This window comes from Desarmillaria tabescens (genome assembly GCF_030435595.1).
Source record: "Desarmillaria tabescens strain CCBAS 213 chromosome Unknown EV420scaffold_13, whole genome shotgun sequence".
NCBI classification, from domain to species: domain Eukaryota; kingdom Fungi; phylum Basidiomycota; class Agaricomycetes; order Agaricales; family Physalacriaceae; genus Desarmillaria; species Desarmillaria tabescens.
In genome coordinates, this window is record NW_026848312.1 from 53,242 (window position 1) to 77,425 (window position 24,184).

General features: G+C 50.0%; 5 protein-coding genes across 5 annotated transcripts; 3 read left to right on the forward strand and 2 right to left on the reverse strand.

Moving 5' to 3' along the window:
* Positions 1-961: 961 nt before the first annotated feature.
* Positions 962-3,128, reverse strand: EV420DRAFT_243097 (uncharacterized protein). The gene is made up of 11 exons (XM_060481363.1): positions 2,695-3,128; positions 2,567-2,646; positions 2,504-2,518; positions 2,363-2,454; positions 2,220-2,310; positions 2,040-2,160; positions 1,747-1,986; positions 1,682-1,688; positions 1,493-1,625; positions 1,329-1,432; positions 962-1,279 (listed from the first exon to the last, which is right to left on the reverse strand). The coding sequence occupies exons 1-11, from the start codon at positions 2,781-2,783 to the stop codon at positions 1,160-1,162; spliced, it is 1,092 nt and encodes a 363-aa protein (XP_060332088.1). The 5' UTR covers positions 2,784-3,128; the 3' UTR covers positions 962-1,159.
* Positions 3,129-3,893: 765 nt separating this feature from the next.
* On the reverse strand, positions 3,894-8,285 carry EV420DRAFT_242700 (NADH-dependent glutamate dehydrogenase). The gene is made up of 21 exons (XM_060481360.1): positions 8,010-8,285; positions 7,678-7,952; positions 7,352-7,598; positions 7,127-7,301; positions 6,879-7,070; positions 6,639-6,826; positions 6,519-6,586; positions 6,338-6,469; positions 6,163-6,284; positions 6,009-6,117; positions 5,869-5,958; positions 5,772-5,814; positions 5,612-5,711; positions 5,520-5,552; positions 5,270-5,464; positions 5,194-5,211; positions 4,943-5,140; positions 4,797-4,884; positions 4,574-4,740; positions 4,093-4,520; positions 3,894-4,040 (listed from the first exon to the last, which is right to left on the reverse strand). The coding sequence occupies exons 1-21, from the start codon at positions 8,202-8,204 to the stop codon at positions 3,969-3,971; spliced, it is 3,135 nt and encodes a 1,044-aa protein (XP_060332089.1). The 5' UTR covers positions 8,205-8,285; the 3' UTR covers positions 3,894-3,968.
* Positions 8,286-8,777: 492 nt separating this feature from the next.
* Positions 8,778-9,935, forward strand: EV420DRAFT_243419 (uncharacterized protein). The gene has a single exon (XM_060481365.1). It carries the CDS (start codon positions 9,017-9,019, stop codon positions 9,680-9,682), a length of 666 nt encoding a protein of 221 aa, XP_060332090.1. The 5' UTR covers positions 8,778-9,016; the 3' UTR covers positions 9,683-9,935.
* Positions 9,936-12,088: 2,153 nt separating this feature from the next.
* EV420DRAFT_1534153 (uncharacterized protein) lies at positions 12,089-14,662 on the forward strand. Its single transcript, XM_060472788.1, has 4 exons — positions 12,089-12,582; positions 12,637-12,906; positions 12,955-14,189; positions 14,218-14,662. Exons 1-4 carry the CDS (start codon positions 12,375-12,377, stop codon positions 14,350-14,352), a joined length of 1,848 nt encoding a protein of 615 aa, XP_060332091.1. The 5' UTR covers positions 12,089-12,374; the 3' UTR covers positions 14,353-14,662.
* A 5,511-nt stretch (positions 14,663-20,173) lies between these two features.
* On the forward strand, positions 20,174-21,740 carry EV420DRAFT_243499 (uncharacterized protein). Its single transcript, XM_060481366.1, has 7 exons — positions 20,174-20,468; positions 20,522-20,693; positions 20,784-20,881; positions 20,940-20,970; positions 21,027-21,097; positions 21,181-21,291; positions 21,346-21,740. The coding sequence occupies exons 1-7, from the start codon at positions 20,281-20,283 to the stop codon at positions 21,644-21,646; spliced, it is 972 nt and encodes a 323-aa protein (XP_060332092.1). The 5' UTR covers positions 20,174-20,280; the 3' UTR covers positions 21,647-21,740.
* Positions 21,741-24,184: the final 2,444 nt, after the last annotated feature.

Below are 24,184 nucleotides of genomic sequence, written 5' to 3' on the forward strand. Positions count from 1 at the left end.
GTATATATGTCGTCGGTGTTAGTGGCAGGACCGAGTAAGTCACCAGTGAAGATGCAGGGACGACGTGTTCGAATGGGGTGATGATCCCTCCAAGGCAGAGGTAGAGGGCTTTTATAGGCAGAATTGCCAGCCGCTCTTTTCAGGACGATGTCGTGAGCTTTCAGTCCTGATTACTGCATCGTACCTTTTCCGTGCGAATAGATTTACGTCCGCGCATGTCCGTGTCTTCCTCTTGATCCTCCATGGATGTACGTCGTTATGAAATGGTAAAAGAAGCCACGAGGAAGCTCAAACTCACGAGAAGGTTGCTTGTGGTGACCTGTTAAGGGGAACAAATTGAAAATCACGCCTAGTCTTATGGAGTTCCCAATCAGGAAGTCAGAGTGGTTTAACTGAAGAACCGTGAAGCTTGTGGAAGACTCAGCTAAAGTTGAGCCCGTTTTACAGATCCTGGCCCGCTGTTGAGCAATGTCAATGAATTCTTGAGCATTAGTATTCACGCATAACTCTCCCGATACTTTCAGTGTCAGTGTATTGCACCCTGAGGCTGGACGTGGGGTTGCTGGTAACAAGAACCTCGGAGTTTCGAAGGCCAACAAGTACTCCCGCTATATCCGACATCGAGGTGAAACGCACTACTCTGCAGCGAGGCGCGTTTCCCGAGTCTCATTCCGTGGTTTCTGTACACTGCGCGCAGATCGCATGACAAATTGCGCACTCCAGTCCACGTCCGACGCTGCTGATACTTGAATTCCGCGGACCGCAAGTGTCCACCGTTGTCCATAGTCAAATATGTTCGTAAATAGTTCTTCACTTTTATCTTCGACCGTTGCTCCGTGGCGTCGAGCGCTTGACGCGGAATCCGACGCTCGTCTCGCTTTCATTTGGTAGGCCGAGTATGAAGGGTCGCCCACGCTGTTTTGGTAGAGTCACGTTGATGACGAATCCCACTAGGGGCACTAGGGAACGGGCAATGGCCTCACGCTTGCCATTTGATAATCATATTCAATTATGATTCGAGTCGTCTCCAGATGCATCGTCTATTTCAAAAATTTGGCTAGTCCGGTTTCGTACTGAAGGCAACGGATTCGAGATTTCCAGATCACTGATACGGCCGTGGCTGTGATCGGGCATGATGTCGTCAAACCCCAAGGTGGACCTACATCATCTTCACCGCCGAATGAGCATATGTGGCGTCCAGCCGAGATTTCACATATTCCCCCGCGGTAACGACCTCGTATTTCGACGGATATTCCGGAGAGATGCAACTGGGAATAGGCTACGCCACGAGATTAATATCTTCAAATTCCAAGCTGAAAGCGCCACACCTCGAGTAGGACATCATAGTCGGTACCAAAAAATAGTGGCATGGAATATCGCTCTTCCCCAGATCTGTTGATTGCGCGATGAAGGGTAGATTTGAATCCATCGTCTGGGCACATGGCAGAAGCGATCAGATCGATTAGAAGGGTCGCAAGCGTTAAGTACGTACTCGTCCAACGCGCAAACTGATCCCCTAGATTCAACACCAATGTTCCGGGGATAGGAACTGCGTCTATCCATTTACCAGCCGTGTTCTTCACTTGCAGTGCGGGAACCTTGTCTTGCCAGAGAATCGTGAAGCACTAAGTACGTCAATTTTTTCTAATTTTGGATTGACTATAGCCGATCGCATACTCACTTCATAACTACAAGCTCAGGGTCATTAGCTTTCAAGGAATTTTTAAATCTGGAAGGAAATCGTACTCAGTATGTGCTCCTATGCCAAGCACTTTCTCATGCTCATCCACGCTCGATGGCTTCTGGGAAGGGTAGTGCAAAAGTCGCATTATCGCAGCTGGTTTCGTCGTCTGCCAGAGCATGTGCAATTTGGTCAAAGCGATTTCGGATATGAGATTCACCTTGTCCTCGAAGAAGTTCTCGGGTAAGTCCAATGCTAGTGCAAAAAGAGGAAACAGTTTTTGGCCCAATCGAACGGCTTCATGGCTAGGGAACGTCAGTAAACCACAACCAGAAAAGACCGATTTTCAAGGATTCACTAATAATTCAAAACGGGTTCCTTGAAATCAGGAACCGCTTCGGGCCAAACGTTGCCACCCGACATGGCATTCTTATTCTTCGTCTCCTCTAAGTTCTCATCTTCCCATCCTAGGTCAAACCCTACCGATGAAGATCAGCCTGAGAATGTTGCGACGTAAGAAGATAGTCCTTCTGTCTACCTTCATGCAGATCGCCATGTCCTTTCGGATCGGTATTTTCTCCCAGGAGAGTGGTATAACCTTTGTAATTAGATGATCGATGAATATCCAGCTTGGAAAGGGGATGAGCGCATTGAACCGCTCCAGATCTCGGCATTACGCACATCCATCTTGGAAGAGGTTGGCAACGCAAAAAACTTCTTTCCTGCATCTATGGCAGCTGTAATGGTGTCCTCAGCAATTCCATGATTGTTTACTAAGGCCATTAGCTCATAACGTCGTTAGATAGGCCTGTAGCCACTGACTGTAGAAAAAGCCGACTAGCTTTATATCAATAGATGGTTCAAAATCAGAAGCTGTGGTCTTACCATTGATACACGCATCCCTAATCTCGTTAGCCAAAGCGCGTCGCGCCACTGGATCGGTACTGGTCGCGTCCGTGATGTCACTACAATGTATCAGACATTGATGAATAAGAAATGACGGAAACTCTGACATGATGGGTATCTCTTCAAATGAACTTTCAGTGCGCTGATTGGACAACAGAGAACCCAAAGCAGATTCGAAGTGCTCATGGTGGTCCATGGCTGAGTTGCACGGACCGAGATCTGCGATACATGTTTCCAGAATCGTCACGTGGATGTAATTCCCGCTTCGGCTCCGTCAATAGTTGCTGACAAGTGTAACATGCTAAGTCTCCAGCTATGCGTTAACGTTTCTTACAGCAGGCTAGACGAGGTTAGGCTACCCGACCTCAAGTCGGCTCGGCGTGCCATAGCTACCTGGTAGAACAGCATTCGAAGGACTGACGAAGAGACGGCGCAAGCTGCGCAGCGGACATCATGCTACGAGCCATGCTGGCATATGGTAAGCCATTGGACGGCCAGTTTAGAGTCAAGTGAAGTCATGATAGGTACACACAAGAAAGTGGACAGCTTGAAGATGTCGAGGATTCAGACTAACCTCATCCGGCCGTTTTGGCGCAAGAAGCCTGCCTGAGTGATAACAGCATGCTTCTGTTAGATTTTTCTTGTCAACATCATTGGGTGTTCAAGTAAGGTATAGCTCGCTCGATCTTCGAGCTTTCCGATTCCGTGACGAATGCAGTTGCAATCTCGACGGTATGATGAAGAGGCCGGCACTAGGCAGCTTCGACAGCCTTGTCATTAATCATGGCGGGATGCCGTTGACGCTCCGATGAACTAAAGAACTGTCAGAATTCGCATATGGAACCGTTCACCTGCTCATGTGTTTGTGTGGATCAGCGACTAAAAGGACAAACGGCAATACTAAGAATTCCGTTCGAGGGGAGAACATCATACCGGATAAATGCGCGTCTATGTGCCTGGAAGAGCCGGTAGGAAGATCACTCCGGGTCAGGATGCGCTAAGAGCCTGAAATGAGAACTCCGATAGTCGACATAACGGAACTGACTTCGTAATGGGCAGAAGGAAACTCGTCAAGAGTAAGCGATTGTTCATCGCTTTGCTACAGGTAAGACAAAAGAACGTGACTGTGTTGCCTCATCACCGTTGTTCCACGAGCGCCAGCCCATTGAGCAAAATCAGGAGCAGTCGTGAACCCAAAGTGGCCCGCCATCTGTCATGGTGTGATGCTTAGTGGGGATATAAAGCATTGACCGTTACCACACATTAATCGGAATGTTGGGAGCCCAAAAAATGAGACGAGAAAATCCGATTGACCTGTATTATATCTCTTTCTTGTACATGTAAGTCTCTAGCAAAAGCAACTTTTCAAGCTAGTAGCAAATCAAGGACTTGCCAAGTCCCGAGCAAAGTGGAAGAAGTCTACACTTGACCCATTTACGCCATATTTGTAAATCTGCGCAGCGGAGATTTAGCTCATAGAAATAGGCTGACATCAACAAACTCACGAAGTGCGACGCGACCCAACTTGAAAAGAGGGCACGTTGGTAGGGTTCGGGTAGCCTCTTCAACAAAGTGTCCAACCCAACTTTGTCGACAAGTGTCTTTGGAATCGCTCGCCGCATCACTCCTTTACGGCTTGGCAAGTCATCGTACAGATCTGAACTCTCCAACTCAGCTTGGAGGTTGTTAAGAGTGGAGGATAGCTCGTCAGAGATGATCGTGCGAGGTTTGGCACCCTGGAGACGTGAATGCTCGCGCCAGATACATTGGAACTCAGAGGCGGCATTCTCGGTAATCTTTTGCTGGATATCTCGGACGTAGCTTTGATAGAATTCAGACGGCTTGCCGTTGCTGAATATCATGAGGTCCAAGTATTCCTGTGTCGAGAGGGCTAGACCCGCAAGGACCTCCAGGGAAGAGCTGGTGACGCCACCTACAAGAAATATCAGTAAATTTGTATCTAAAGATAGGATGGACAACACCCACCCTTGTTCGTGCTCGAGTCCTTGAACAGCAGGACCTTTCGCTTTTCAAGATGGAGGCGCGCTTGCTGTGTCAAAAACAAATTGGCACCCTCAACAATATACTTGAAGTGGGCCTTCCCCTCGGAGTCGACGAGGGCCGCAACATTTGAAATGTTGACAGCTTCCGGACTGATAGGGAGCAACATCAGCAACATATACATAGGTCAACGAAAACCCATACACACCGACCGCCACAGGGAACAAACAGATCCGCCTTGTATCGCAAATGGGCCCCGTTACGGAAGTCAGTGCCATCCAGCACTACCTCTCCGGCTATGATCATTGATCATGGTGTTAGACTGAAAGGGACATGGCATGAACGCAGCCTTACATGGTAGCTTGATATCATGCTCCTCGACCTTGACTAGATAACCGTCCTTGCTCAGCTTGGACTTGTCAAAGTTGGCGACAGGTACACGAAGTTTCGCAAGACGGATCAGCTCTTCACGGTTAAGGCCAGCCGGATCAGCGAGTACACCACTACCATCGATAATAGCAATAGTCTTGTCAGAACTGAGTAAAATCTCATCTAACAAAGGCGATGAGCAGCCATGCGCATGAAACGAAACCAATAATATTTACTGGATCCGAGATCACCATCTAGAATGGGCAAAATGACGAGTGAGCCGAGTAGAGCTGTTGAAAAGGAATAACCCACCAGGGCCGCCGGTCTGAACTTTGGTGATGTCCTTCTCCCTAAGGCCGAGCTGTTTGTAGATACCAAGGACATACTGTCGAATGGACAGTGACGTCATTCCATAGGTGTCGTGAGGCACACCGCCGAGAGTCTCCGCGCTCTTACCCGTAGTGAATGACTTCCACCAGGTCTCAGCGCCTCGGGCACGAGCGTGCACTTTATTTTGAAATGATAAGGCCGAAACATTCACGAAGCGGAGAAATTGACTTACAAGCTGCCCAGTCCATCATATCCGCAGTGCCCTCTACAAAGGAACGGGCTAATTAGCTAAACTGAGCAAGTCGCGATGATGACGAGTCGCACCATCAGGGCCAAAGAAAAGAAGCTCTGGCTTCCCGTATAGATCAATAAGATGCTCTTTAATTCCGGGAGTCTGCCCAGGAATTAAAAGGTCGATGATAGCCTAGACGAGTAGTAAATCAGCATCTATTTTGCGCATCGTCGATGCCTCCCCGATACTCACATCAACATATTTTTCGAAACATAATCGTGGAGTAGCCCCCAGTCTAGAGAACAACCGTCGATATTGATACGCTTCTGTCTGAAACAACGTCGCTTACGAAGGCAAGATGGTTCCCTTTGCACCTCCTTCCGGGATATCTTTGTTTTTCAAAGACTGCGTCGACGCCAAACCATAATTCTCGTCAAACCTATGCTATTGTGAGCTTTCCCCGACACATGACCCTGCATATGAACGTACAGCATCCTCTGGTTGATGGAATAATTTTCTTTGTTTCTTGACATGACAATCCGAATACCGCCGCGAGCGACGTCGCGGAAGCGTATATGGAAGCCTCGGAATTCATTTCCTGGAAAGCGTTCAGTCAGAGTACACTGGATGTAACGAGACCTACCAATCACGATGAACATGCCAAATGGTTTCTTGGGATACTCCACCTCAGGTAGGAAGTCGGGCGCGAGACGGAACGACAGAGCCACTTTGGTTGGCTGATAGAAGTTCGTCTTCAAGACATGTCTACAAAGCATAGCTTCTTTGGTATGTGTTAACACACCGCCGATACAACTTACTTGTTGAAGATCAAGAAGCTTTCCAAAACTTGCAATTCATGCTTGTTGGGCACAGCACGACGGAGCTTGTCGTGCAATTCGGCATCCGACAAGGGTTGAGTAGTCTGTAATCGCTGATAAGACAGGGTCGGCCTACGAAAATATCAGCATATTAGGCTTGGCAAACGATAAGGAGTCATACATCAGCTGGGAAGCATCATCGGCAGTTGGATAGTGCGTCATTGCAAAGTTAACATATAGAAGGCGGATCTAAAGGGAAAGTCAATGACTGTATTCATTCATTCATTGCTCAGATACCTACCAGCTCCGAGTGACTATGAATGGTTTGTGCGATGCTCTCTCTCGTAAAGGTTTCTTCTCTGAATCTTCTCTTGATGTTATTCAGTACCTCTGCTTCAACCGGGTCGTTTTCGTTTAAAACGTTCTTGAGTTGCAAGTACGCTGGCCCCAGACGGTTGCAGAAATGCTGCGCGAATATCCAGCCGCAGTCTAAAGAACAGCGTGAGACCCGTCGGCAATGTCGTTATATAATTAGACCCACACGCATAGGTAGCTTCCTGCACTGCATGGCTGCCTGACGCATTCGGGAGGAAGAACGGGTTATCAGGCAGACAGAAAAGCAGTGAAGCTTCCTTCATGACTTGGAAGATAGAATGCTCGATGGGCGGCGCGTTGCCATTGGGGATAGGGTTGAGGTAGAGCGAAATGATGGTAATGCCGTTAGAGAATTGTTCTACCCGCACTTCAGCATCCACAAAAATAGAAACAGAAGAGGAGATAATAACGCACCGACATATTTACGCGCGGAATACAGAGAATAGAAGTGGTAGAGGTTCGATAGCGCGCTGAAGAACCGGGAGGTACCACCCATCTTGTAACCGATGACAATTCGCCGTTCCCGCGATCCTTCCACCTCATAGACTTCAATGACCGGACCATAACGTTCCTCGACACTGGACATGATCTAAATAGAGTAAATGAGACTGTAAGAGCCCCACAAGTGAATGAATTAACCTGCTGATAGATTTGGATCGTGTTCTCGCTAGCCTTCTCCAAAAATGCCTTGTCCGACACGCTTCTGATTTCAGTCTTGCCATTGGCATCCTTAACCCCCTGGCGATTCTTTGGGAAGACACATTTTGTAACGAAGTAGCAACGGAGCTGCTGCGAAGCCGTAGCTGAAATAGATCCGGCAGAGCGGAAAGTTTCTAGTCGGTAGGCTTTATCTGGCGTGGAATTATCGAAGAACAAGGAATCGATCCTGAGATGAAAACGTTAGCACCAAGCATAGCACGTTCAGAGGACGCATATATGCGCTAAAATTGACCAATGACACTGACCTTGACTCGCACGTTGCTCCGGGACCTTCCGTAGTAGTCAATCCAGGCTTGCTGGTGTGAATGAACGTCGCGCCATTGTCGTCAATCTTCTCCAGGTCGATGACGAGCTTGCTAGGGTCGTGCTTCGTGTAGGCAAGGATTTTGGCTCCAAACAAAGCAATAATGTGATCACAGATAACTTGACGAGATTCATTCTGAAAATAGGTATCGTCGATGCCGAGGTTGGAGTAGAACCAGTTGACTTCGTTGGCAACCAGTTCAGGCGGAATAAAGCCCTACACGACGAGGATCGAGTCAGATACGACGATGGATGAAGGGCATGGTTACCGTACCTTGGCTGCTACCTCAGCCTGGACTAATGCGCGCTGCTCCTCCTTGCCCTTGAATACTGGGGTGTTGTACCCAGGCACATTCTTGATACGATGCACCGAGGTGTCGCTACCCGTCCTCGAATTTGGAACGGACAGATGGGCATAGGGACCATGGCTAAAGCGCGCCGTTGCCGCGTCAGATGGAGTCGATGACATGGAAAGGGATATAAAAAGACGATGTGGATGATGGGAGTAAGAGAGAGAGTGGAAACAAGGAAGAGACGGGACTGTTTATATAGGAAAAAAACAGGTAAACCGATGTAAATTAACATCGTAAAAAAAGCAGTGTCTTGCAGCGGGAAATTCGCGGTACGCTCATTACTGCATCCGTCCAAGATCCGATTCTCGTAGGGTCGTAGAAAGGCATACATGATAATTCATCGGTGCTAGCTGGTCGTGTATAAGAGGTTGGTACGTGTGGTAAGGTGGCAAAACAATTTGAGTAACGTTGACCCTGCCGTTGATTTGCACACAGCCGAAGACGACCACATGATGAAGCGCGTATTGCACGCTCCATCCAAGCACCAGCAGGTGCTCCTTCAAGGGGACCATCCCGGTAAGAATTAGCTTCCCCAACCGTTTCATATCCTTTAACGTATTGTCATGGAAGGCTCTAGAGTCTCGCCTGATGACTCGGACCACCTTTTTCCCCACTTTTTTTCCAGGGCACGTTCATGTTGGTCTCACCTGACCGGATCTCCGTTTATTACGCTGATGTTGTTCTGCTTTATTGCTCACAATTACGCCTAAGAATGTCACGATGGCGGTACGGCGCGTCACTTGACGAACTTGCCGGCTTTTGCACCGAAAAGTACGACCACCGCCCTCTCATCATTTGACCCCAACCATGCAAGTCGGGGAAATAATCATTATAACACAAATTAAGCGGTAGGTCTGTGCGCAGTTCTTATTTTATCGCGTAGGACTGCGAAAATGGCATACAACATCATGATGGTCTCATTGGTGCAATGCTATTCCGAGTCAACAATAGCTCCTTCCCACCTGAACTTGGAACTTCTCCGAGCAGTGGCACCCTTCGTTCCCAGCGTCAGAAGTCAAGACGGTGTTACCACCCCAAACATCATTTGACTCGCTTTTACTTTCATCAATCGTCATATGGTCAGTACCGTGGGCAGCAATCCCAATATACGGCTGACGTACATCTGAAGGTAGAATCGACGTCCGTGCACGCGACTGGAAAATCGCAGTCGCCCCGGGACTTTATCCGTTCTGTACGTACTGTCAGTCGGATCAGACACCACCAATCTTCCGTGTTTTGGATTTTGTCAATTTGGGCGTTCGTTTGCTGTGCACTCCATTACCTAAGCAGATCCGGTTCTAACAGAAAGCTGCGCCAAGAAGCTTTACAAGACCTCGTCCTACCCTCCGCTAGCAAGCAGCATTTCTATTACTCACTTTCTTTTCTTGCCTTAAGCCGGCCGCGCCGCAGCTTTGATACCTTGTTAACACAAGGTATGACAATATTTATGTCTTCCTTGTATGCTGATGGTTTTTCTCGATTTGGCTTCCTGAACGTCATGGCCGTAAACAACATCAGCCGTACAATATTTCGCAAGTCAACGTTAATACTTAGGAGCGGCCTCATCATATTTCGTAGCAAAGTTGTGCTCTAAACCAGGCGCCGATATTCACTCAGTTTCCCCCGTGCAAAAAGACAAGACGACGTGATTGTTCTATAACGCCTTGTCAAAGACGCGTGCCTCTTGTGTCTTTGAGCGCCATTTTGATGTCCGACCTTAAGTAACTTCTTTGCACTTCTGACTACGCGACTCGTATAAAAAACTGATAATTTTTGTGTCATCTGTTGACATTAATATTCTTTTCGTAAAGTGCTCCGCTCACCTGGTGGAGTTATCAAAGGCCCGAGCTCTCATCTCTTAGCCCAGCGACGCGTCGTTTTCTTCTCTCCGCTTCTTTGTCTGCAATGCAACACGTACTTGTTGCTTATGCGTATAGCGCATGCTGACGGGATTGTCAGTGTCTCATGGTTCTCATGATCCAACAACGTCGAAGTCGGGTTTTGTTCCGTCAAGCTCGGTCTAGGAAACGGTATGCTTCTGTCATAGCACATTTTCTTGACAACCCAGACTGAATAAATGACAACTACTACGTGACCTTCTCGTCGCTATCTTCAAGGACTACCCACTTCAATTTCCGAACTTGCCGTACCTCTTCACTTTGAACGGCTTGACTACCGTCGCAAGTTCTGATATTTCTCTACAGCGCAGTCTGTTGCCCCAAGTGATATCTTTTTTTGTGGCTAACTCGCGTCGTACTAGAGACATTTGACATTTGCATGCGCGCTTTCTTATCTCTCGATTGTGATTCTGTGCGCTCTTTTCTGCAAACAACCTCACAACCTTATCTTTACGTTCTGGTTCTTAAGCTATGTCGCATGGATATCTTCTGCATTGCGACGGCTGTCTTTTGTGCGTATCAAAAAAGAATCCTGGTAACAATAAATAGATGCAATAGGACCTTCTTTCCCATCACTCTACGTCTATCTTGTTTAAACTGAAAATAGACCTCTCTCTGTCGAAGGTGACCGTCGTTAGCCAGAGCCTCGTTGCTGATGTCCATCCAAAGATAAGGAAGAAGTCTGCTCTTCCTGTTCTTGTTCAACAGAATTCAGTAACCGATAAGGTTCGGATGCACTTCACCGTGGACGGCCAGACCTTGCATTAAATAATACCCTGAGACCGTCAATTGGTGACAGTGGCCATCGATGAAGGGAAGCATCAAGGGCGACGCTCGCGCGCAGCCCCGAGTCAAAGCGGCGATCAGGCTGAACCACGGATGATTTTTTGTGACAAAATATCGGGAGAAATAAACATCGATGGCTCTTCAAGCTACTCAATTGGAACATTTCATTGATTACCAGAAGGCTTCTCAGGCTAAGTTACCAATGAACTGATTTCAGAAGGTTCACGCAACTTGGTCTTCGGCTTTCCGCGCGGGTGCAAGTGGCCGTCGATTCCTGGACGTACTGCGGAGAAATTAATTTCTTGCTGCCTACAAAATAGACCTTTTGCTTGACGCCGACTGAGTTAGTGATAACCCAGAACTTCAAGTACTCCTTCGCGAACTTGAAGTTTTGAGCGCGACGATACTCTCGATGTAGGCCTCACCTCTGCACTCTCGCTTTTGCAGTACTTGAAAGTTCCAAGAAACGCTAGCGTCCGTAGCTTCCGGCGATGTGTATGCTGGCTCTAACACACGTGTGAGTCTTCACAAGTCCGAATTCATGATTGCGGTTGATCCCGCGAGCGTGTTGTACTAGCTCTCCTTCTTCATGTGCTCTAAAACGTTCGCGGATGGCAATGAATAGCTCAGAGATACATATATTAAAACCTTACGGTGACAGCAGTGGCTCTCCGCAGTTAGAAGAAGAGCAATGCGGCCTGTATCTCCCGTACAAGCGTCTCCCAATCGCCGTGTATGAAAGCATACCGAAATGATACTCCACGTCGGCGATGGGAATAGCACGGCTAGTGTATTCTTCATGGATATCTGTTCAAGATCTGACATTCGGCAGGTCCCCAGAGAGTGACCTGGCTGTCGAACAGATCTCTTGTGTATTCTGTATGGATTTCCGGTCAAGACAAGATCATCACCAGTTGACGGGCCCGGTTGATGCAGGGCGCTTCCATGATATTATTCGACTCATGATGGTCCATTCCAGATCGCTCAAGGTCGTCTTCAATTGCGATATCGGTGATTCCTAGGTGTTCATCGCTCCACTCTGATTGTCCTGTGGCCGCGCAGCTTGACGACACCGACTCGTCGCAGAACTTTGTCGCAAGTCATGTGCTTTGCCGGCTGAGGATCTCTGACAGTACCTCGATGCTGTGAAAATCTTTTACCCAACTGTTTGAAGGGATAGAATCATGTTGACCGTGCCCAGTGTATACACTTGACGTTGTTTCTGACAATGTTTGGAGTAGCAGTAGTATCAGAATACAAAGGCAGCCGAAAAGGCAAGTCTGGGCCACAACGTGGGATTTGGGTCACACCCCTTGACAACACCCCAGCATTGCTCCAAGGGGCCAACTCGTTTTTTCTTCTTCTCTTGTTGGCATCCAAGTCCAAGTCGATTCTCTCGCCATTCCTTGCGCTGACCACGTACGCTAGACCGGCAGGCTCCGCTGGTCTCGTCTAGAACCCAAACGCCCAGCAGCACCCACCCAGTGCTCCCAGTTTGTTTCTAGCTACTCTCATCGACCGACTCGACGTCGGGAACATCTAGCCCACCCCCACCAAAATCGGTTTACACATTCTTATCTCTTTTAATCTTTCACCATCATCATGAGTCTTCGTCCACCCGCTACGAGTCGCAGCCCGTCGCCGGCAAACGACAGTGGAAGGGCTGCCACTGCACGTCAGTCTTTGGGGCCTTCTACTAGGGGCAATGGCGGTCTGGTGCCCTCGTCTCCCCGCCCCGGCGGTATCAGTTCCAATGCTCGTCCGACCAGTGAGCTGCTTGGCGGTTCTGGCATGTTCCAGACACCTGAGGGTGCGTGACAGTCTCTCACCATTTCTTCACCTAACCTAAAGTAATTCTAAACAGCGGAAGCGCTCGACCAATGGTTCGAAAACCTCCAGAGCTACGAAGCCACCCTAGAAGAGATGGCAGCCGCCTCCTTGGACGTTAATTTCAAAGAAGAACTCAGTGCCATCGAGCAATGGTTCAAGGTTCTCTCGGAAGCAGAGCGCACAGCCGCTCTTTACAGTCTTCTGCAACATTCGACGCAAGTTCAGATCCGGTTTTTCATTACCGTCTTGCAGCAGATGGCAAGGTCGGACCCAATGACGGCTTTGCTGAGTCCCGCAATGGGTGGTGAGATTTTCTTTGTTTCACGTGCACTAATACTAATGCTAGTTGTAGGTTCGATGCAAAGTCAGATGGAGGCGAAGTTAGCGTCTATGAAGTCGCCGGGCCTGAAGTCAGGCCTCCCCGCCTCGCCCACTACCCGGAACTTCAGCGGAAACAATCGTCAGTCGCTCGTTTTGGACAACTCTTCCAACTACCTTTCTCCTGATTCTGCTGCCGGTCCACCTCCGTCTGCTGACGCCGCTGCGACTCTGGTGCAGCAAAGGGCCAAGTTCAAGGCGACCAATGCCAATGCGGTACATCGCATTTCGGCACCCGTGCTTTCGTCTCCTTCTGTTGGTGATGGGCGCCCGACTACCTGGGGCTCACAGCTCAGTCAGCTTGCTGAGCAGAATGGACCCGCCCAGGAGATTGCTATTGGCTCACGCCCGAAAAGCACCGAGTTCGTGGGTTCGCCCCGTCCCTCCAATGGAGAGGTGACGCTACCCCCAAGCGACAGCTGGGCTAGTATGGTCAATACGCCTCTCATTCCTATGTTCCAGAAAGAAAATCGCCTGAATACTCAGTCACTCGACGCCGCGAGCTCCAAGCTGAATGATTGGAACAAGTCTGCTGCGCCGGGCGTTCCCATGATGGGCGACCCTACGATTCACAAACGGTCCTCCAAAACCTCTGCAGGTAACGACAACCGCGATATTCAAGGCACCATCTATGACGATAACGGAAATATGATCAATGCAGGGCAACAACAAAACCAAAACCGCGGTGGCGGTAACTTGAGGAACGCCAACTTGGGTGCTGGTGCACCTGGTGGGGCCAATTGGTCTGGGGCAAGGAGCCCGGGGCTTCCAGGCTCAAACAACGGCCGATATGATGACGGTGCGGGGAACCTCAACTCGATGAATGGGCTTGGGATGCAGATGGGTGGATTTGGGATGACTCCGCTGGGTATGCCCAATATGGGTGGGATGCCCCCGATGAGTCCGTTCAACAATATGCTGAGTGCTATGGGTATCTCTCCCGAAGCGCAGTTGTTGGCAGCTCAGATAACTGCGAGCGGATTTGGACAGGGGAATTGGCTCGGGATGCAGCCCCAGAGTGCAGGGCTGAACAATAACAATAGACGCCACCCACCCAAGTCGGCCACGATGAAGAGCCCGAACAGTGCTGGAAGCGGCGGTACGCCCAAGGCTGAGGACGACGTTGACCCGCAGTTGTTGCATGATGTTCCTGCGTGGTTGAGGAGTTTGAGGCTACACAAGTATACGCCGAACTTTGAGGGTATGAAAGTGGCAAGAAATGGTTGTGCTGGACGAGGCGGCCTTGGAAGCGAAGGGCGTGGCTGCGCTTGGAGCACGAAGGAAGATGCTGAAAACGTTTGAGCTAGTTAGGAAGAAGATGGGCATTGAAGGTGGACCGCCGCAGTCTAGCTCTGCCGTTGGCTCCCCTTGAAGTGGACAGGAATAACAGGCCGGATCCTTTGCTGTGATTCGAACAGGCGAAATGTCGCAAGTCTCGGTTCTTGGATCCATCTTTTCTCCGGTACATTCAGTGCCTCCATTCCCAGCTCTTTTTCTTATTTAAAAAAGAATCCTTGTGATGGCCAAATTTGGACTACCCACATATGTATTGGCTTCCACCTTATACTATTCTATACCTCTCAGTGAATGAACGAATGTTTTTTCCTCGCAAGTTCCGGTCATGTTGCTCTTTTCATATATTCGTGTAAATATAGCAGTTCTCTTGCTAAATATACTTGTGGATTTTTTTTAGCTAGGGTGCCATGGGGCATGTAAGTATCAAATTTGAACCGCAGGGGCGTGTTAAAAACGAGCCATGGGGTGCGTTGCATGATTCGGAAGGGAAACAGTGAAACAGTTTGAATTGGTCGACTCCGCTAATACAAGCTCAGGTAAACAATAGTAAACTACTGTGGACCTCGCCGACACATAGAAACTAATTGGTCGACGAGTGTCCGACTTATCGTGCAAGTTTACGGAAAAATTGCCCTTCTGGGCACAAGTCAAATTGGGGGAAAACCGGGCACCGCGTGTATGAGCGCCGGGAGGGAGACATTACTGCACATGAGTCTGTAAAGTATCTAAGTCCGTTGTGGTAGTTTAAGTCCAATAAAGTAACTACGTGTCCAATGTCCTAGTAATGTCGAGGGTGGGTGCGAGAACACACGGAAAGCTCTGTCAGGTCAACGAGAGCGTATGGTAAGCTAAGGTTCACTACGAAAGAAAGAGAAAACGTACCTGGCAGGTCAACGAGAGCGATAAGGATTCTCGCCGATTCTGCCAGGTAGATATAGTCCATTGGAATGAGACACGGCGAGGAAGCTAGATGCCCGTTAGCTTCCGCTGTACCTCAGTAGTACTGTGGCTCGCACTCACTGGTGAGACGGCTGAGACTCCCAGGGGGAGGCTCCCGTGGGGAGGCTGAAACCGCACATCATAGATATGGGAATTACGCGCTGAGGAGCGGCCGACGCCTGTAGAAAAGCGTGAGAAGCAGAGGGAGACCCGAGTGACGAGAAACCCGTACCAATTAGACTTGTGTAAACAAATTTCTTTAAACCCGACTAATTGGTCGACGAGTGTCCGACTTATCGTGCAAGTTTACGGAAAAATTGCCCTTCTGGGCACAAGTCAAATTGGGGGAAAACCGGGCACCGCGTGTATGAGCGCTATATGGTAATAGAACTGAAGTGCGTGGGGAATGTACGTGGTGGCTGTTAGAACGAGGGCGCTCGTGAGTCGATCATCGCTAGCAGCAAGACTGGGTTTTTTTCGGATGTATATTCTGAATGCGTCTGAGGACCAACGACCACGCGCCTGTATGAGGTATGGGAGCACCCCTCGCTCGGCCAAGTCTGTGGCACCGCCAGCCCGCATGGACTGGCCAGCGATCTTCTTGGTCGGGAAAATCTGGCGCAACCTCCTCATGAACCAGGAGCGCGTCGGGACAGCACCCGTAGCGGTTACCCACAGTGCCGGGTGAACAAGGTGTCGATCGTCCCTGCGTTTGAGATAACGCCGGAAAACAGGGAGGGGGTTGACGGTGGGGTCGTCGTCCTCCGGGATAATGACCTTATTCCCTTCAAACAAGGTGTCGGCTTTGTGCGCTGGCAGGAGGAATGCGTAACCCTCAGAGAGCCACTCCACTGTCGTTCTCCGGGTGATCTTCCGCCAATTGCGTGCTTTTTTCGCATCTGGCATGCTGAGTTCTGCGAGCCGAAGAAGGCCATTGAATCCGGTCACTAGCAGTGCGAGGAATAAGCAGTCATCATAGTCGGTGGATTGGCCCAGGGTCTTGATCGCATGACGGATGTTGTCGCGAGAGAGAGGGGATTTCCGCTTGACCTCTGAGCCTTTCAGTCTTTTGCATCCTTTAAGTGTGTGGCTGACCATTGGAGAGTTTCTGACTTCGCGGACGTCGGGGAAGATATTTTCAAGTCGGTTACATATTCCAGACAGGTATGAACTGACAGAGTCGGGCTTGATATGGGCAGACATGAACACGACATAGTAGCTGAGCGTGTCTTCGGTTGGTTTCACGGGGAAATTGTGGATTTTGCAGAAGGTGATGTAAGAGTTTAGCGCAGAGTTATATGGTCCCAGGGTTGATGTGTCAATAGCGGAGCCTAGAGCGAGGCACCGCTCGTGATGGAGTTTCTCCAGGGTCCAGGGCTCACGAACCCTCTGTCTGGACCCGGGAGTGACGTCTATCAACATCTTGATGCCCCCAGCATGTCGTGAGGGGGTGAGAACGGCAGGATAATGAGATCGGGCACAAGATCCCGGGCCTTTGAGAACTGTGAACGCGACAAAGCGTCCGCGACATCGTTCTCTGAGCCCGGGATATGAAGAACGCGCAAATCGATGCTGTGAGTGATCATCACGTCGACGGCGGACTTCAGTATGGGATTATAGGTGGGGGACGCCTTCAGCGAATTAAAAATGTCGACGGTGTTCGAGTTATCTGTCAAGATCGTAACTCTCTTCCTCAGCTCTGGCGAGAGCGTCTCTGCTATCCAATGAATCGCTGCACATACACACAAGGCCTCGAAAAAGAAGATGATTTCTTCTCCATCCGGCAAGTCAGGTGTCAGACACACAAACCCGCATCCTTGATGTTCTCGATGTTTATGGCTATCCAAGTGATGAGGCCATTGACGCTGTACCACACGCGGAGTCCTGACCAGACTTTCAACCCCACCAGCAGCTTTCTGCTCGCTGGTGAGATATCCTGTGGTCACAACCTGCTTGAGCTGCCACAGTGGGTGCATTGGACACAGCCGATAGGCCTTTGAGACGTCGGACTTGAAGACCACTAGGACCTTTCGTGCGTTTTCTGGCGTCTTTCGTCTGTACCGCAGAATCGCAGAGAAAAGCATGTGCAGGTTATCCAGGCGAGATCCAGCTATATCCGAATGCCGGATCATCCTGTTGGGAGCGTAGGGACCCGCGGACATGTTTGAAACCATCCTCAACTCGTCTGAACGAGGCTTGGGCACAGCGTGTACAGGCGTACTATACATCCCGGGCAACAGCTCAGGCCCGAAAGGTTCTGAGAAGCGTCCCGCCTTGATTTCTTCATCCCGGTACCTGTCTATGAACGTCTGTTCCATATCAGACCGTGGACTCATCCTGGCATTGTCCCACGTCAACGGGAATTCACCCGATGGTTGAGTGTCTGCCCAAGGCCAGAAACCCTCCTGGAGTGCCTCGATCACAGAGCGGACAAACTCTTGGTTTGGGTGAGTCTCCAATGATTTCTGCAGCTCGTCAACGTTGATTGGCGTGGTGATTTTAAACAGATGCGGGTTATCTCTGATTGTCTTCATGGCCTCCAAGTTCTCGTACTCCTTCTCCGGAGGCTTCGGGACCGGCAACTCAAATTCCGTGCAACCGGCGGTCCGGCTCTTCCCGGTGTCCCGCCCCGAAAAAACAAACCCCCTTTTGTACTTCGGGGCAAATTCCGTTCCTTCTCCTTCCCACTCGTCACCCTTCATCCTTCCTCCAAATCTCCCCCGTCCTTCCAAGTTACCTCCGCTCCCTTCACGCCCGACTCGGGCAAGTGGAGACGATGTGTCCTCCCTTGCAGTGCGAGCAAACGTGGCGGTATCTACATTTCCCGTCGGTGGAAGGGCAGACTCCAGCATTCCACCGTCTACAAGCGTCGAGGCTACGTGCTCGTTCGGCGTTCTTCCTCTTGGGTCGTGTCTCCGACCTTCCTTCTTCAAACTCTCGGTACCCAGTTCCCGAGGTCGAGATGTGGGATCGCTCGAGATCCCTGAACTTGTCAGTTTCGGAGAGGAGGATATTTCGGCATCGTCCCACTCTACTGCGGATGGCACGATCGAGGACAAAGACGCGGCTGTGAAGGGATACTGCAACGGTCCTGAAGAGGGATGACATATACTGCTGGTAGAGGGAGAGCTCGCGATATCGATGCGGGAAAGCAACGAGGACTGCTTGAGTATAGGTGTGCCAGGTGGTGGTCCATTCGTCTGCAGTTTTAATGGTTCTCTTTGGCTCTGCAGGGTTCGACGCATTTTCGGAGAGTCTGATAGCAATCCCTTCAGATATCTCGTGAGTCTGTACTTCGTTGATCGAGGTGGAGTGGGTAGCGGCAAAGACGGAGTCGAGGTTGACGGCTTTTCCTGCCAAGAGAGCGAGCCACTGCTCCTCAGGGAACTCGGGACACTCGGGAGAGTTGGTGATGCTTCGTCTAGCGGCCTTGAGGTCAAGAGTGTAGTTTTCGACGAGAGTAAGGGTACGTTGCAGTTCGGGGTGGAGGAGCGCTCTCCTAATCTCTCCAACAGGCTGCCATGGAAACTGGGACTCGTCAATTCGTGGTCGCTTTGCTGGTCCTCGACCCTCGTCGTCGTGATCTTCATCATCCGAGTCCCCTCCGGGGTCGGATCCGTCTCCTCCTCTGCCTCCCTGGTTATTCTCCTCTTCGTGGAAGTCCTCAGCCCGTGGTCGATCAGGTCTTCCCTCTTCCTCTTGATTCCTAGCCCTTGCCCGAACTTGGGCTTCACCTTCTCTGTGGAGCGTTCGCTGCTCGTTCTCATAATTGTCCAGCATTTCGACGTAAATCCGGAGGGCGTTGTTGAAGTCATCGTCGTGTCCGGGTCTGGCAGCGAAGAATTCAGATAGGATGCGGAGGATTTGGGCGAGGACATCCGGCTTCGAAGGGTTGATGCCCGTGCGGAAAGTCTCGACAATAGCGTCGCACTGGATGGTGATCTGGGCCTGGGGAGCATCCGGCGGAGCAGGTGATCCTTCACGACTGGGGGCACGTCTGGTTCCTCCAGTAGTGGCTGACTGCTGAGTCGAGCCTCCAGAGGCAGGCGTGTTATTAGAGGCTTGCGAAGATCCATTAGAACCAGAGGACATAGCCAGATAGTACGTTTAGGGAGTCTTAGAGGTGAGTCTTTAGTAGACGATGGAATAGACAGGGTTTATTCAGTAGTGCGAGAACACACGGAAAGCTCTGTCAGGTCAACGAGAGCGTATGGTAAGCTAAGGTTCACTACGAAAGAAAGAGAAAACGTACCTGGCAGGTCAACGAGAGCGATAAGGATTCTCGCCGATTCTGCCAGGTAGATATAGTCCATTGGAATGAGACACGGCGAGGAAGCTAGATGCCCGTTAGCTTCCGCTGTACCTCAGTAGTACTGTGGCTCGCACTCACTGGTGAGACGGCTGAGACTCCCAGGGGGAGGCTCCCGTGGGGAGGCTGAAACCGCACATCATAGATATGGGAATTACGCGCTGAGGAGCGGCCGACGCCTGTAGAAAAGCGTGAGAAGCAGAGGGAGACCCGAGTGACGAGAAACCCGTACCAATTAGACTTGTGTAAACAAATTTCTTTAAACCCGATTAAGCTAATGTTAAGGCCATAACGTGAAATAAAGAAATTAAGACATATCAATGAGATCTGTGAGGAAATCCGGTACAGTAACTGAGGAGGTTTTAGGTTTCCGTGGTTGCAGTTGTCGAGAATGACGTGTCGCGCGAAGTGACCGTTGGTGCTCACCCCAAATCCTGCCTGCCAAACGAATTGCCGCGGAACCGGAAGGGAGCGAGAGCGTGCATGCCCTTACGTATGGTTCGCAAACGTGATCCTTTCGCAAGTTGCACGAGCGTTGCATAGAATCGGTTGTCGCATTTATTAGGCAATATTATTGTGGGCCCACCCCTTTATGTACTTCGAATTCTGCGGAGGTACTTATAAAAGAAGGGCCTGGTCCTCGAAAAAAACCCTAACCACTACTTTGGCTCCTACCACCACCTACGAACCCTTCGTTCTTCTCACCGTCGTCTAACACTAGCTCTTTATTCACGCTGCTCATTATCTTTGCTCGCTATGCCGATGTCAGATCGTAGTCGCAACGGCTCCCCTCTCCGCCCTGCCTTTATCGCGACCTCGTCGTACAAACCCGATAGCATGCAGGTCGCCGACGAGCTCCACCCCGTTATTCACTCCGGCCGCGTCGCCGTCATCACAGGCGCTGCGAGCGGAATTGGCAGGGCTGCTGCGCTGGAATTTGCCAAGTCAGTCACACTTTTTTTCCCCTGCTCGCCCCAGTTTCTCACGAGGTCGTCAGACTTGAGCTGAAGGTCGCTCTAGCTGATATAGACGAAGAGAAACTAAAAGCTGTGGGCAAAGACGTGGCTGCCGTGGTCGGCGATGCCAACGTGCTCGTCGTGCCCACGGATGTGGCCAAGCTTGAGGAGGTTGTGAGGCTCAGGGACAAGGTCTACGAGCTCTGGGGTGAGGTGAGGATCATGAATTGCCAGTGGTCCTGTGCTCCCCCTCATCACCCTCCCGGCCGCTGGACCCCGTAACGTAAACTCATCTTTATCCAGGTCGCTGTTCTCATGAACAATGCTGGCATTGGGGCTAAAGGCACGTCGTGGGATGGCATTGAGAACTGGAAGAAAGTCTTTGACATCAATCTCTTTGGGTGGGTAATCATCACCTTCTGGGCGGCATTATCTGATTTTTCACCCCTCGTGCATCAGAATCGTGAATGTCCAGCAGACTTTCGTTCCCGTGAGTCCCCTCATTCCGCGCCCTGCCGGCAAGCTTATTCATTTGCGGCGCTTGAGTCTATGCTCCACCAAGAAAACCAAGCCATGGTCATCAACACTGGCTCAAAACAAGGCATCACCAATCCTCCGTATGTCCTCGTTCCACTTTTCGTTTCCGGTTATGGCGGTCTACAACCAAATCTGACGTCATTTTTTCCCATCCCTTCTGTAGGGGCAACGCAGCGTACAACGCCTCCAAAGCTGCTGTGAAGAGTTTGACAGAGGGTCTGGCATATGAATTAAGGGAACGTCCTCACTCCAACGTGACCGCTCATCTGTTCATGTGAGTCTCCCTCGCTCTCGGAACCTCCCTTCGTCTAATTAATCTCAAATGTAGCCCCGGGTGGACCTTCACACCCCTAGCCGGTTCCCTCCACCTCCCGAGCAAACCAGAAGGAGCGTGGACTCCCGAAGAAACGGTGCTCTACATGATCGACAAGGCGCGGAACGGAGATTTTTACATTCTCTGTCCGGATAATGAGACGAAGAGGGCTGTAGACGAACTGAGGATCATGTGGGCCGCCGGGGACATCGCTGAGGGCAGACCGGCGCTCAGCCGATGGCACAGAGACTACAAGGCGTTGTTCGAGGAGTATATGCGAGACGGGTTGGCGAGCAGTGATAGTGGAAGAGCCTGAAAAGTCAAAGTTGATGCGGTAGAATCGCTATGTAGAATTCGTCCAAGAGACTCTAGTACTTTTTTTTTTGTTCTGGTACCTTGTTTCCTGCTTTGTATGGATGGATGTAAAGAAATTTACTTGACAAAATATTGCTAGATCCAAATTCAAAAGCACTGTTTAACTGTGGAGAGACCAGTCCGGGGCCTCACCACTGACCAGTTATGCCAAGAATGGAGGAGACACGGGGGAACAAATACAGCGGGAGTAAGGTCCCACGAGAATCGCTCTCTCGACATCCCTTACGAATGTGCGTGAAGAAGGAACGTTTAAGTGTACTGGGGTCCCTGCTGACGCTTCTCGAGGACCTGTTCGCTCGAAGAAGTCTATTCATTGGGAAATCTGGACTTGTTCGTGACCTGACGCCTGTGACCGTACAGAAATAGAAGGATTGACTGTTAAGGAGGACTCCAGTCGAGATATGGTGTCATTCTGCCGTCAAGAGGCGTGTCGAAAGTTCGACTGGCTGGTGGGTCTCACCGGTGACAAGATTAGTCAACGTGTGTCGTATGAAGAAGTGATTGGAATAAGTAGCTATTAGTTCCCTGGAAAGCTAGTACACGCTGCATATGCTGCGTGAAGCCACCGCAAAAGGGTCCTGAACATGTTATATTATGAGATGAAACTTGGTTTGAAGTACAACTGCCAGAATTTTCTTCTGATGTCCTCCCTGATACTTATGGGTGTACGGTCCGAATCCGCTCTTCATAGACGGGGAGCTGGCATTGAACATAGGAGGCGAAGCAGTCTCTTGAATGGCTGGTACTTCCAGATCCTTGCAGTTTTGCCCAACATTTCTGGTAGTGCTTCTCGCGCTGTAGCCGTACAATGAACTCAATTACAAGGAAAAACGCAGGCATAATATCATTTCTCTGTGTTACATCCTATGGCGGTTTTATAGAAGAGTTTAATGGCGAATCAGTGGTCATTTTGGTCCGTCATAGTTCCTCCTATGGGGAGAAGACTGCCGCAGAAGATCATATCGTTAAAATTCAACACCTAGTCGAAAGTCAACATTAATTAAAGTCCCTACAAAAATTTGTGAATCACTAGAGTTTGAATCGACATCTAAACGCAGGTAGACCTCGGGGTGTGACACGACGAGAAACCTGCAGTAGTGTGATCGACGTGGATCGACAAGTTCGAATTTGAATTGCCGGATGATCCCCTTGTCCAATCCCACCATCAGGTACTTACCACTTTCACTTCACTTCTATCGAGGGAGGTTTCTGTTCTGCAACACGCTCAATAGGACTTCACCCTATCAAGATCTGCCTTCCATTATCCTCGGTCATACAAGCCCTATTGTGAAATTCCATTCAAAGACGGCGGCGGAATAGGATTCGGAACAATTACAACGAACACCGAGGGAAGCCACTGTTCAGGATATTGCTGCAACCACGTTTCCGTCCTTCGTGGTTGAAACATTGAATGAGCTATATTGGTATCCTTCAGGATTCCGAGGAGCCAAACAGTAATGGCTGATTTACTCTGGCCTGTTGACGGAATTCCAAAACAGATCATGGTAAGCTCGAATTGACACATTCACTTCGGTGTTAAGTTTTCCCCTAGTGCTTTAACATCGGACGGAGCTCTTTATTGTGCTTAACCAGATGCCGCGAAGCGATTGGAACGTTTCTATCGCTTATACAAACAACCTTGACTACCGTCTTTTCTCAATTCAGGGAAGCTACTATCACAGCGTCGGCGGCCACCTCGCTGCGGACCGACACCTGGTGTAACTAATGCATATGATAGTTTATTCCCAGATGGAGTTTCGTCAGGTTTCACAATAGCTCACAAAATCCCCCGAAGTCAATGGTAATTTGTCGATCACGAGCTTCCGTCCGAGGTCAAAACAAGTCGAGGGCCTGACGATCACTTAGCCGAGGGGTCGACGCCCGAGTCCAAGTCGCGTGCCCCGGATCGGAAAAGAGACCAGGCATCCTTAGAACGAACCTCTAGAGCCAGAAGAGTTTGGAAATTCCTGCATAGCAAGGTTCCACGCGTATGTTTCATCTACTTTTTTCGAGCTTTAGTCAACTCGCGTTTTCTACGTACGTTAGTGCGCTCAAGAACCTCCATGACGGTGTAACAGGCCGCGCAATGATGTCAGGTGCCGCGTACCACGGCATCTCTCTATCTATCTCATAATGGAGAGAACGGTCGGCATCTCGAGCCGTGGCTAAGTATATATGAGGTGCAAAACAGAGAAGGTACATCGGAGATTCAGCTACACAGCTGAAGCTGAAGCTTCGGATAGACTCGGCTTCGCCCAGTAGGAGCTGGCCCGCGTTGAGAACCAAATTTAGCCTGAGGCTGGCCCGACGTCTTCAACGCATCCTATGTTCGGCGACAGATACCCCCAGCACAAACCAGCCGCAGCTGAGCACGCCATCCACATGTTAAATTTGGGAGTTTGCCATTGTTTTGCCCATGTTGAACTTTGAACTTCAACCAACACCATCGTTTCGGTGACAGCTTGAAGTTCCCTCCCTT